The 10,488-nt window shown below is 50.0% G+C and overlaps 5 protein-coding genes across 5 annotated transcripts; all 5 read right to left on the bottom strand.

The window, feature by feature from the left end:
- Window positions 1–1,052: 1,052 nt before the first annotated feature.
- On the bottom strand, window positions 1,053–1,619 carry DQ04_00661050 (hypothetical protein; the record flags this gene model as incomplete). Its single annotated transcript, XM_009309454.1, has 1 exon — window positions 1,053–1,619. The coding sequence occupies one exon, from the start codon at window positions 1,617–1,619 to the stop codon at window positions 1,053–1,055; it is 567 nt and encodes a 188-aa protein (XP_009307729.1).
- A 258-nt stretch (window positions 1,620–1,877) lies between these two features.
- DQ04_00661040 (hypothetical protein) lies at window positions 1,878–3,026 on the bottom strand (the record flags this gene model as incomplete). The annotated part of the gene is made up of 1 exon (XM_009309453.1): window positions 1,878–3,026. One exon carries the CDS (start codon window positions 3,024–3,026, stop codon window positions 1,878–1,880), a length of 1,149 nt encoding a protein of 382 aa, XP_009307728.1.
- A 167-nt stretch (window positions 3,027–3,193) lies between these two features.
- Window positions 3,194–3,544, bottom strand: DQ04_00661030 (dynein light chain 2B, cytoplasmic; the record flags this gene model as incomplete). The annotated part of the gene is made up of 1 exon (XM_009309452.1): window positions 3,194–3,544. The coding sequence occupies one exon, from the start codon at window positions 3,542–3,544 to the stop codon at window positions 3,194–3,196; it is 351 nt and encodes a 116-aa protein (XP_009307727.1).
- Window positions 3,545–3,820: 276 nt separating this feature from the next.
- On the bottom strand, window positions 3,821–8,200 carry DQ04_00661020 (WD repeat-containing protein 96; the record flags this gene model as incomplete). Its single annotated transcript, XM_009309451.1, has 1 exon — window positions 3,821–8,200. One exon carries the CDS (start codon window positions 8,198–8,200, stop codon window positions 3,821–3,823), a length of 4,380 nt encoding a protein of 1,459 aa, XP_009307726.1.
- Window positions 8,201–8,432: 232 nt separating this feature from the next.
- Window positions 8,433–9,725, bottom strand: DQ04_00661010 (protein kinase; the record flags this gene model as incomplete). Its single annotated transcript, XM_009309450.1, has 1 exon — window positions 8,433–9,725. The coding sequence occupies one exon, from the start codon at window positions 9,723–9,725 to the stop codon at window positions 8,433–8,435; it is 1,293 nt and encodes a 430-aa protein (XP_009307725.1).
- Window positions 9,726–10,488: the final 763 nt, after the last annotated feature.

Raw genomic sequence — 10,488 nt, 5'->3', positions numbered from 1 at the left:
ATACTTGTCTAGCAAGGACAAAAAATCCCCCCAGTACCACGCATGGTCACCAATAACTCAATGTGCATCGGCTTTTTACTCCAAAAGAGCGAATGCGATGAAGCTGGTTCGAACGACACGGCAGAGGGTGTCCCGCGGTGTCGAGAGGTCCACCGGCTTGCGACACACGAGCATCAGCACCACATACGATGCCAGATCATTCTCCAGGACAATGTTGACGATAATTCGGAAAAGCATCTATGTGTTCAATTCATCAGGGTACCTCTCAACCTCAAACTCAGCAACCGCACTCCCCAGCACAACGGTGAAATCCAAGAAACGAATAAGGCCTGGGTGCTTTTTCACCACACGGTGGAAAAAAAACGACAAAAAGCACCCCTCATTTCATCGCCGAGACAGAAGTATCCCGAGACCCCGATTGTACACAAGCCGCCACAGAACAAACTGGAAGTAGCAAGAAAACTTTTGGCGTTATCTCCAGGTAATAAAACCACCACGTCGAAGCCGTCAGCACTGCAAGGGTAATCCACAGAAGTGACGCAGAGCTGTCCCATCATTGTATTTGAGCCAAAGAACTCATAACAGCACACACATCTTCTTGATTAAAACATGGTCTCTTCAATGCCACACACACACACACACACACACACGGAAAGGAAACCCCATTTATTATCTACAACTCCGAAGGCACCAGATCAAGCGGAACCCCCGTGATGCGAAGCGTCCCCCACCCTTCTTCACTGGGCATTCCTCTTAAAGGCACGTGACCATCCCCATAAAAAGAAACTCATTCTTTCTGGAAGCAAGCATAAACTCCAACCTCCCAGTGCCATCGCCCTAAGCATACCTTGGTGCTGCTGGTGAATTCGCACCAATTAGATGCTGCCTTTCAGGCGTGGGTGTGAAATGCTGGGACTTCCTTGTCCATCTTCCCACTTCTGTAGTGGAAGCCTTTTTCGAGGATGTAGTCCCTCTTGGTGCAGAATCGACCATTCCATGCAAAAAAAAGAGTAATGTAAATTAATTGTACACTCAAAATATCACACACTGCGTTACGTAGCGCGACGAGAGAAGTAGATATTCCTTGAAGGAAACTGATTCATCTCACGTATTGAGCGTTCGATCAAGAGAATGAACTCGTCTGCCCACTTCACAGTCTTCCCTCCCTTCTTGCAACCATTGACGAGGGCCTTGGTGAAGAAAGAGGAAAGGTCATCCGCTTGGCCTCCTTGAAGAGTCACTCTGAATTTTGATCGGTGACGGAATACCCCGGCACAAGAGGCCTCCTTTCCCCGCTTCAGCTTCCACGATGCCCTTGCACTCACTCTTGGATTCCAGAGATGCCATATCTGGAGCCGGGGGCACGAAGAAGCTCTGCACCCGCATACACAACTGAGACATGACTTGCAGGGATCTTCCACCAGAAATCCATATCCTGGGAAGCACAGCGTCAAGCATAGGATATCACTTTTCCCGCCTCCACGATATGTTCTCACTAAAAACATGGAGGAGAACACCACTAATGGTCCCCGTACAAAGACATCATCGGCCTTCTGCATGTGGTTGGACTTCGCCTCACCGTCAACACGAGCCGCAATTCTCCAAGTTTTCACTCCCATGGCACACGTACACAACACACGACCTCGCAACGAGGAGTTTCTCGAGGTTGGCCCATCCCTCTAAAGGAGGTGCAGTAAAACATCATCCGTTCTTTTAGGAAGACCCCACACAACAAGCAATAAAAGTAGGGCAAAGACCAACACCACAGGCATACACATACTCAATCACACAACAACACACAACAACGAAAAATAGGATCCCATGGTCCGATAAGCATGAAACAACAAAAAGAGATACAAAAATTTCCCATGTCCCTTTTATGGGGTGACTCTCTCAAAGGCAATTGCACGAGCGTCCTCCTCAATGACTGGCTGCGCCGACAAGAAATGTTCCGCGTCCTCCAAATCGCGGCGGAGCAGAGAGGCTCGCTTGGCGAGCGAATCTTGCTCAATCACTCGAAGAAGATGAGCGACGTTTCCCCGATGATACTTTTTCCCGTAAAACAGCCGGCACAAAGCTGAGGCCTCCTCGATGAGACACCGTGCATGATCACCCCTCCACTCAAACGGGTCTACGGGAAGAAGTCCATCCCCCAGCACACTCAATTTGACGTGTGATGCAGAGTCCCTAATCGCAGGTGTTGTCGCAGGAAGAATTCGCACACGAGAAAGTTTGTCGATGCTGCCCTCAAGCACATCTTGAATGGCCGGATGAAGTGCAACATCGTGGAGGTCTGTACGTCCTTTTCGACCTCTTCGAATAGCTCGCCACGTGACCACACCATTTGAGTGCCACATGTGAATAACAACTCCCGACCCCACCACAATCACGACATCACTCGAAGCAAACAATTTGTCAACAACACACCTGACGGGATGGGAGATGCCTGAATCCTCGTCAAAAAGAACGGCAACTCGGTTCGGGTCTTCCGCTATCAACAGCGGCGCAAATGGTGAGCCTTGCGCCGTTGTAATGATAGCCTCCGCCTCAGTTTCAAGTCCGTATGTCTTTCGAAGACTCCATGTCCCACTTCCATCACCACTCTCAAACGCATCAAAGGCCTCTGAGCCCCAACTTATATCGCCTCCAAAACGCAAGAACTCCGTGCGTAGGATTCTAAGAAGCCGACCCTCCTGGCAATGATACGCTGGCTCACCTTCGGAGCAGCCGGGAAACACTACACCTTCTTTTATTGTCTCAAGTTCAGGCGTAACGAAACGCCATCCTTTGGCTCTTTCAAGAATGCCCTCAATCTTGCTTACCGTGCATCCTAGGTCTTTCAGAAGCTTCACGGTGTGACTGGTGCAAACGCAACGCCTCTGATTGCCTAATTCATAACGAGGATCTACGCGCTTCTCGATAATATGGACGTTGGACTCACGCCAACGCATTCCGATTCCCATCGCATATGTCCCCACACTGCTACCAATAAGAAGGACCTTGCCCCATGGCTTCACTGCATACATAACTGTCCCTCGAGAAAGACAAGCGAGTTAGAAACAGGTGACCTTTTTTTTTTCATTGGGATATTTGCGCATAGCCTCTTCGAATAGCACGAAGAGAACATCGTCCGCGCCCAACGCAAGGAAGAACAACAGGCGGAAAATCAAAACAAAAAGACCCAAATGCGCAATCATCGCTTTATTTTTTGTACAACAACCAACGTATACTGTTTATCTACATCTGGAGCAATCAGTATGTCCGTCAACCCAACACTCAAACGGAGAAAGGTAAGGTCATCTTTCCAATCAATGGTACGGACCGTTGACGCGGCCAAATTCGTAAGCCCATCCATCTTTTCAGCATACGTCAGCATCTTTGAGTCATCGGAGGCGAAACCCGAGTGCTTCAGTATGCTTCCGTCAGCAGGGTTTAAAACAAGATATCCAATCACCCCTTCGTGAGCTGCGATGCGCAGAAGTATCTCCTCCACCGTCTTAATACGGTGCTCTCTTTCATGCGCTGATGTCGCAGAGAGTTCCATCACCTCAACTAACTACTCGACCCTTTAGCGAGAACAAAAAATAATTGAAGGACAAGCATAACAACAGGACAAAACAAAACCTGGGTGTTTGTAGTGGCGATGAACCAGAAAATGAGGTGAGGCCGCAAAAAGAAAGAGGTATCATTCACTTCACAAGGTGTGTGTGTGTGTGTGTGTGTGTGCGTGGGTGGGGACTGATACCATGGTTTACATAGATGGAACGAGGGTAAAGTTCCTGCCGGAGCTCTTTGCTCCTCTACATCTCGGACATCCCAGTCACTTTACAGTCTTCTTGGAGACAACGGCAAATGAGGGAAATGTGCGTTCCCGGAGACGATCGATTTCGCGTTTCAAGCGAACCAACTCTTCCTGTTGGCATCGCGCAAGTTCCTCCAACTCACTGTTCTCGTACAACTCCCTCATCCTCTCATGAAGTCGAGTCTCCTCATTGTTGTGCTCACCCAGCATACCCCAGACGACTTTTTTGTCGTCCACAATACTCCTCACCTGTCGAACCTGATTGTCTAAGAGTGTGTTTTCAATGTTTCGGTCATGAATCTGCATCTTTAGTCTTGTAATAACCCTGTTTCGTTCCTCTACCTTTTTAGACATAACACATCGGACATACTCCATTCGTCGGTTCAGTTTATCGACTTCGTCCTCGCGTGTGGCTCCGGCACCGGTGTGAATACTCTCCTGCATCTGTCTTGTGACCCGCAGGGTGTGCAGCTGACGAAGCTCCATCTCTAGCGTCCCCACACAATACTGCAAGCGTTCTGTCTCCCACGAGCAGAGCTTCATTGCCTGCCGTTGCTGCGATATTTTACCCATAAGCCGGCGAAGTTCATCAAAACTCGAAAAGATCAGGTCATTATACTTCAGGATGTCCTTCGCCCATCTGAAGGAGAAGTTGAGGAAGTCGGCATTCACCACAGCATCTTCGTCCTGCACCTGTCCTTGCCGCAAGCAATACAGGTTTTGTACATCAAGAATCCTTCGGGTAACACCCTGTCTGCAGGCTTCCTCTGCCGCTTCTTTTTGTTCCAGATTCTCATGGACCCTCACCACCTCTGCTTCTGCCTCGGCCAAGGCGTCAGAAAATGATGGAATCGTCGCCGCAATACGAGCAATGGTGTCTTTTGCTTTTACAATTGTTAAGCAACAATCGCAGAAGCGCTCCCAAAGCGCGACAGGAACGGTGTCAGGCTGTTCAACAACTGGAACTTTTGCAACACCTTCTTCGTACTTAGTGCGCCACCTAGTAAAACGTCTGTACAATCTATCCCCCCACTCATTGTCATTAAAAGGTGGGGAGGCTCGCATTTCGGCAGCAAGCGCTTTTTCTGCGTCAATAGACTGCTGTAATTTTGATTCTTCAGTCACCAGCAGCTTTCTCCTGTATGCTTCCAGACTCTGAAGGTGATTCAACCGGTTTTGTAACTCTATTTTTTCGCGTATGAGGCACAGAAGTTCAGTACGAATCGTTGACTGGAGAAGAAGTCGACGCAGTGCGTTTACCTGATGGGACTCCAGCTCATCCACTGACTGCGACACCTCCATACGCTGCTTCCTCAAGGCAGAAATCTCCTCATCTACTTTTCCTGCAGCGACTACGCTTGCCTTCAACAACCCCACCATCTCTTCGCGCAGTGCATCCTTTCGTTCATTGTAGTACGCCGTCTGCTCAGCAAGCTCCTTCTCGTACTCATCGTAGGCCTTCACTTGCTCCTCCGTCCGTTCATCAGGCACAACATACTGTTCAGACGTCTCGTCCGCGAATGCGGGGAGTGGGACCTTGACGGCAAGCACCTCAGCGTCCTTTTCAAGACCGTCCATCCACGTCTTGAGCGCCGCCTCATCGGAAGGAGAGATAACGTATGCTGCATCGTTTTCTTGCTTTGCCAGTTTCAGCAACTCTGGGTCAAGCTCTGAGTCAAAGACTTCAAAAACGGTTGTTGGGTCCTCCTCCTTGTCAAAGAGGGGTGTGAATAATACATCGGCCAACGTGAAGGACTCCCCAAGCTGCCGCATGATGCGTTTACAGCGATCATTTCGCTCTTCAATGCGGCGCAGCTCACGATTTTTTCTCTCGCGAAGACTGTCAAAGCGGGCATTGAATGCCACCTTCACCGCGGATATCCTCCCACCGAGCAAGACCATTTGAATGACTGCACGCGAGCTGGTGTACACGTCAAGGGCATCGTATAGCAACGTCAATGTATCATCGGCTATACTCATGTCCGACCGCGAGAACTGGGGAGCAGATGGGGTACGTTTTACTAGGGAGGAAAACGTAAAGGAGCTCCCATCTTTGATTTGCATCATCCTCATGAACCTCATCTTTTTTAGCAGGCTTTCTGCCTCTGGGTCTGCCTTCCGGCGATGAAAATTGTGAACCTCAAGCGAAGGAGTGTTCAAACTTACAATTTTTGACCGGGGAACCTCCATTGTGTCCCAGCATTCACGTCGGATAGTGTGCTGTGTGAACTCGTTAAGGAGCAGTTGATAATAGTCATCCTCCTTCGCTTGTTGTATCGCTGAATCGCAATCTGAGCGAAACACCTCTCGTTGATCTGGCAATAAAAAATCTTCCACATGGACGGCAGAGCTCCTTTCTATGAGCAACTTGTCAATCTCCAACCTTAGCTCAGCCAAGGCAGACATCACATTGGATCTGGACTGCTCAGCCACCACACCAACCTCGTCCACTGAAGAAGTAACAGCTCCCAAAGAACCTGAAAGATTCTCCTCACACCACATGGGTTCCGTCCAAGAGTACTGAACCGTGTCCCCGCTTGGTATCAGATGCACTACAGTATCACCCCCGCCACACACAAAACCACCACCATCATTCCAAACACACAAAGAGGTAACCCCTCCTTTCCCCATGGGCCTTACAGGGAACTCATACTGTGGTCGTCTTTTTTCCTTGGAGGGTGGAATAGGTGTAAGTTTTAGCAAATAATGAGAGACATCTCTCACAATTACCTTGCCGTCTCCACCACCGGATATTACACATGTGGCTCCAAAACGTTGAAGCACAGTACCACCGCTTTCATGGTCACGCATCAAAAACAAGGGTCGTAAAGGCTTTGCATCCCTTTCTCGACGGCGCTCCAATACGTACACCTTGGTGTCTTTGTCCAATGAATGAACCAGAATGTTTACCACGTCGTCGTCAAAGTAGAGTGGCAGAAGGTCATGAACAGGATAGTCAAGACGCCAAACGGTGTCTACAATCATGGTTGCAGGCTCCACACCATCACTGTCAAAGCAACGAAGGAGATGCACCTCACCATTACTACAGACTGCTAACACCGACCGCTCTTCACCAGTTATCCAACGAAGAACCATCACACTGGAAGTAAACGTATCCACAGACCCCTGTGGAAAAAGAGAGCCGTTTTCCACCGTGATAAGATGAATTACATTGCCGTCGCTAACAGTCACAAATGAGGCATCGTCGGATGTGCAAAGTGAAAGTGGCGCATCACCAAGCTTTGTGTGTGAGACAAGTGTCACGTCGGCATTCATAGTGAAACTGCGAGCACAACCACTCTGATACGCAACAACAAGATATGAACCAATCGTACATGCATCCAGAGCCTTGTCATTCAACTGCACAGCGAACCGCGTTACCGTGTTGTTCGTCCCGTCGTACCTTACCAAGGTGCCGTCTGAGCACACCAACACAACCAGACCTCCAAGAGTCAGGATTTTCACTGTATTACTGGTGCTTCGAACTCGAATGGGTGTGGGTTGCGTAGTACTCAAATCCAACTTGTTGATATCAACCTTGCTAACAATCACCACCTCACCGCCAGTCTCAGAGAGAAGTAATCGTTCCACGCGATACTTGACATCGAGCAAGAGCCTTAAGTCCTTCTCATTTCCGCCGTAGCCAAACAGCGCTCCATCCTCTGTCCCGATCAAAAGAAGGGTCTTGGTATGAAGTATGGAAGTCACGGCGGCCTTCGTTGGGCAGGTGAGATACTCCCGCACTTCCATTTTGAGTTCGTCAAAAAGGACAACCTTACCTTGGGCCGCACCGCAAAGCACGCCACACGCACCCCAGGAGAAGGAGTGCAACTCATGATCGGGTGAACCCAATGTGAGAATACTGGGGACAGATCCTGGCAACGACAAATGGCTAACAACAGCAACCTCGCGAGACTCAAGCACAGCCAGGCAGTCAGCACGCTGAGGCGAGAATACCAGACGCCTCCAAAACTTGTCGGTCAAGTCCACTGATGCACACTTCTCAAAAGATCGCCCTCGCTGAACCGAGAAGAGTGAAACACAGACGGACGGCATGCACGTCAAGACGGCCAGCACCTGACCATTCGGTGAAAACAGCATATCCTCTACATCTACTCTGGCAAAATTCTCCACTTTGTGCACACGATTGTACTCTGGGTAGCGGAAAGCATGGAGTGTCACATTTAGTCTCACCTCTGTCACACAGAGCAGACGCAAAGCGGGTGAATAGGCGAGCTTGCCGATAGGGTACTTTCCATCCCCGGGAACCCATTGAGCCGAATCACTGCCACGCCTAATGACGACGCCACCTCCCACACCACAAAGAACCTGGTTATTCGCGGCGCATACTGCCGAAGGTGAGTTGAACCCGAGTATAAACCCATTCGAGGCCATCATGCCAATTACTACGATCAATAATAACAACGGTAGGAATCCAAGAAGCAAAGAGAGAGAGAGAGAGAGAGAGAGAGAGAGAGAGAAAAGCAAGACGCAATTAGCCCATAAAGCATACGCGCCCACAAACCCACACATTGATACCACTGATGATGGGCAGTAAGCCACCGCCTCGGCTTCGCATCGCTTCCCCCTTTCAGCATACTTTCCGTTCCCCAACTGACCCACAAAAAGGTCAAGAAACACCAAGTCCACACTGTATTGCATGAATCCACATCTCCATTTTTTCATGGGATTCAGCCTGAAACCACATCGACTTGCCACCGATGGTGTTCAGCGCAAAAACAAATTCCCTCTTGGCTGTGCCAAGCGGCACTGGACAGGCACTCTGAACCTGCTCAAGGCTCAGTGCTTTTCCCTCCTGGTCGGACTCATTCTCTGACAAGATCAGGTGGCCGCGAACGACCTGCAAGTACCGATCTTTCCACGAGCGTCCACCACCGCCACCAAGTTTCTTCACGCAGCCCCGAAAGATCACATCGTGGTTTATTTTCCCCACCAAACCACTGTTGGACTCAGGCACTGGCTCAGAAGACAAAATCTCCGTCACGTGATTAATAAGAGACTCCTTCACACATTCAGCAATTCGCGTATTCTTCTTCACCGTTTGCATAAACAATTTAAGGCCCTCCTTTACATAGGGCATCTGAAAAACTTCCCGAACACTGGGTCTTTTATTCGCATCAACAACGAGAATGTTGCCAACGAGACTTCTGAAGTCTGTAGAAAATTTCTCAGGAAGTGGAGCAAAGTCACCGCTGAGGACCTTAGCCATCAAACCCTTCATACTGGTGGCTGTAAACGGTCTTTTGAGGGCCATAATTTCATATAGTAGAACCCCCAGCGACCATACATCCGCCTTTTTGCTGTATCTCTGATTGTTCCAGAGCTCAGGGGCCAAATAATACGGGGTACCACAGAAAGTATTCGCCACTACACCTGAAACAGTATCATCGTACTGACGACTGAAACCAAAATCACCCAGTTTGATCAGCCCCGTAGATGTAAGAAGGATGTTCGCCCCTTTGATATCGCGGTGCAACATTTTATGGCTGTGGATATGATCAAGGGCAAGACACAACTGCAAAAATAGGAATAGAGCCTCATGCTCTTGAAAGTGGCGAACGGTATCAGCCATGCGAGCCTTTATCTGCCTATCAAGGTCCCCAGAGTCGGCAAACTCCATAACAATAAGCAGCTGTTCATTCTCCTCGTGATCTTCAAGATATTGGATAATGTTGGGGTGATGACAGTTTGCCAAACACTTGATCTCGCTGTAGGCATACTGCTTGTCACGAAGTGACATCTTTTCCAGATTCATCACCTTTGCCACAAAGATGGCGTGGTCCTTCACACGCTCAACAAGCCATGCCTCACCATACGAGCCACTTCCTATAAGCTTCCTTTTGATGTATTTGAAGTCCCCACTTGCGCTGCTAACTCCCAGAATTGATGAAAACGTCTCCATTCACACCACCTCTCACTCTCAAAGGTACTACTACAACAACGGGAAGAAGAGAAACGAAAGAAGGGCGTAGCTTTACATCCACATCTGCACACCACCAAAAAGTATACACGAACGCAATTGAGTCGAGCAGGAGTCCAAACACCCCTACACCGCGGGCGGCGTGAAGAAGGAGCGCCATCGCCCAACCTGGCCTTCACAAAACGCCACGCCAAACATACACCAACCAAAAGGAACAACCCTCCCACCACAGAAAACGGCGCATCCTTTCGCAAGCCGCAGGCAAACTGGAAGAAGAGAGAAGATTTTAAACTGCCTCTTGTTATCGGGGGAAAGGGGCGCGGTGGCGAACCAACCGCCTCTGCCGGGCAGGGGCCGACCCCACGCCGCGACCCAAAACAAAAAAAACCACCCCCGGCGATTCCACAACTGAGGGCCGAAAACGCCTGGTCCTGCAGACCTCCCGGGGAAACCCTGCGCACTTCTCGGCGCGGCGCGGGGGGGGCCTCCCGCAATGAATTGTGCCGTTTTCTGCGTGCCAGCGGGCCGCTCTCCACACCGCGCATGGGGTGAGAAAAGGGTTTTTGTTTTTGGCGCGCGTCGTGCAACGCACGCCGCCAAGACAACGGAAGCCTCCCGCGCCAGAGGGCCTCTCTGCGGGAGGCGGTGTGGCCAGGACGTTCCCCCCGCCGCGATCGCATTCACGAAGGGCGCGCGGGTTCCGCGTGGGATGTCGTTGGCGACCCCCGCTTGCAACTGTTTTTTT

The sequence above is a fragment of the Trypanosoma grayi genome (genome assembly GCF_000691245.1).
Source record: "Trypanosoma grayi strain ANR4 Tgr_66_V1, whole genome shotgun sequence".
Classification (NCBI taxonomy): Eukaryota; Euglenozoa; class Kinetoplastea; order Trypanosomatida; family Trypanosomatidae; genus Trypanosoma; species Trypanosoma grayi.
The sequence above is the reverse complement of the archived record's forward strand: the minus strand, read 5'-3'. Positions and strand labels throughout refer to the sequence as shown.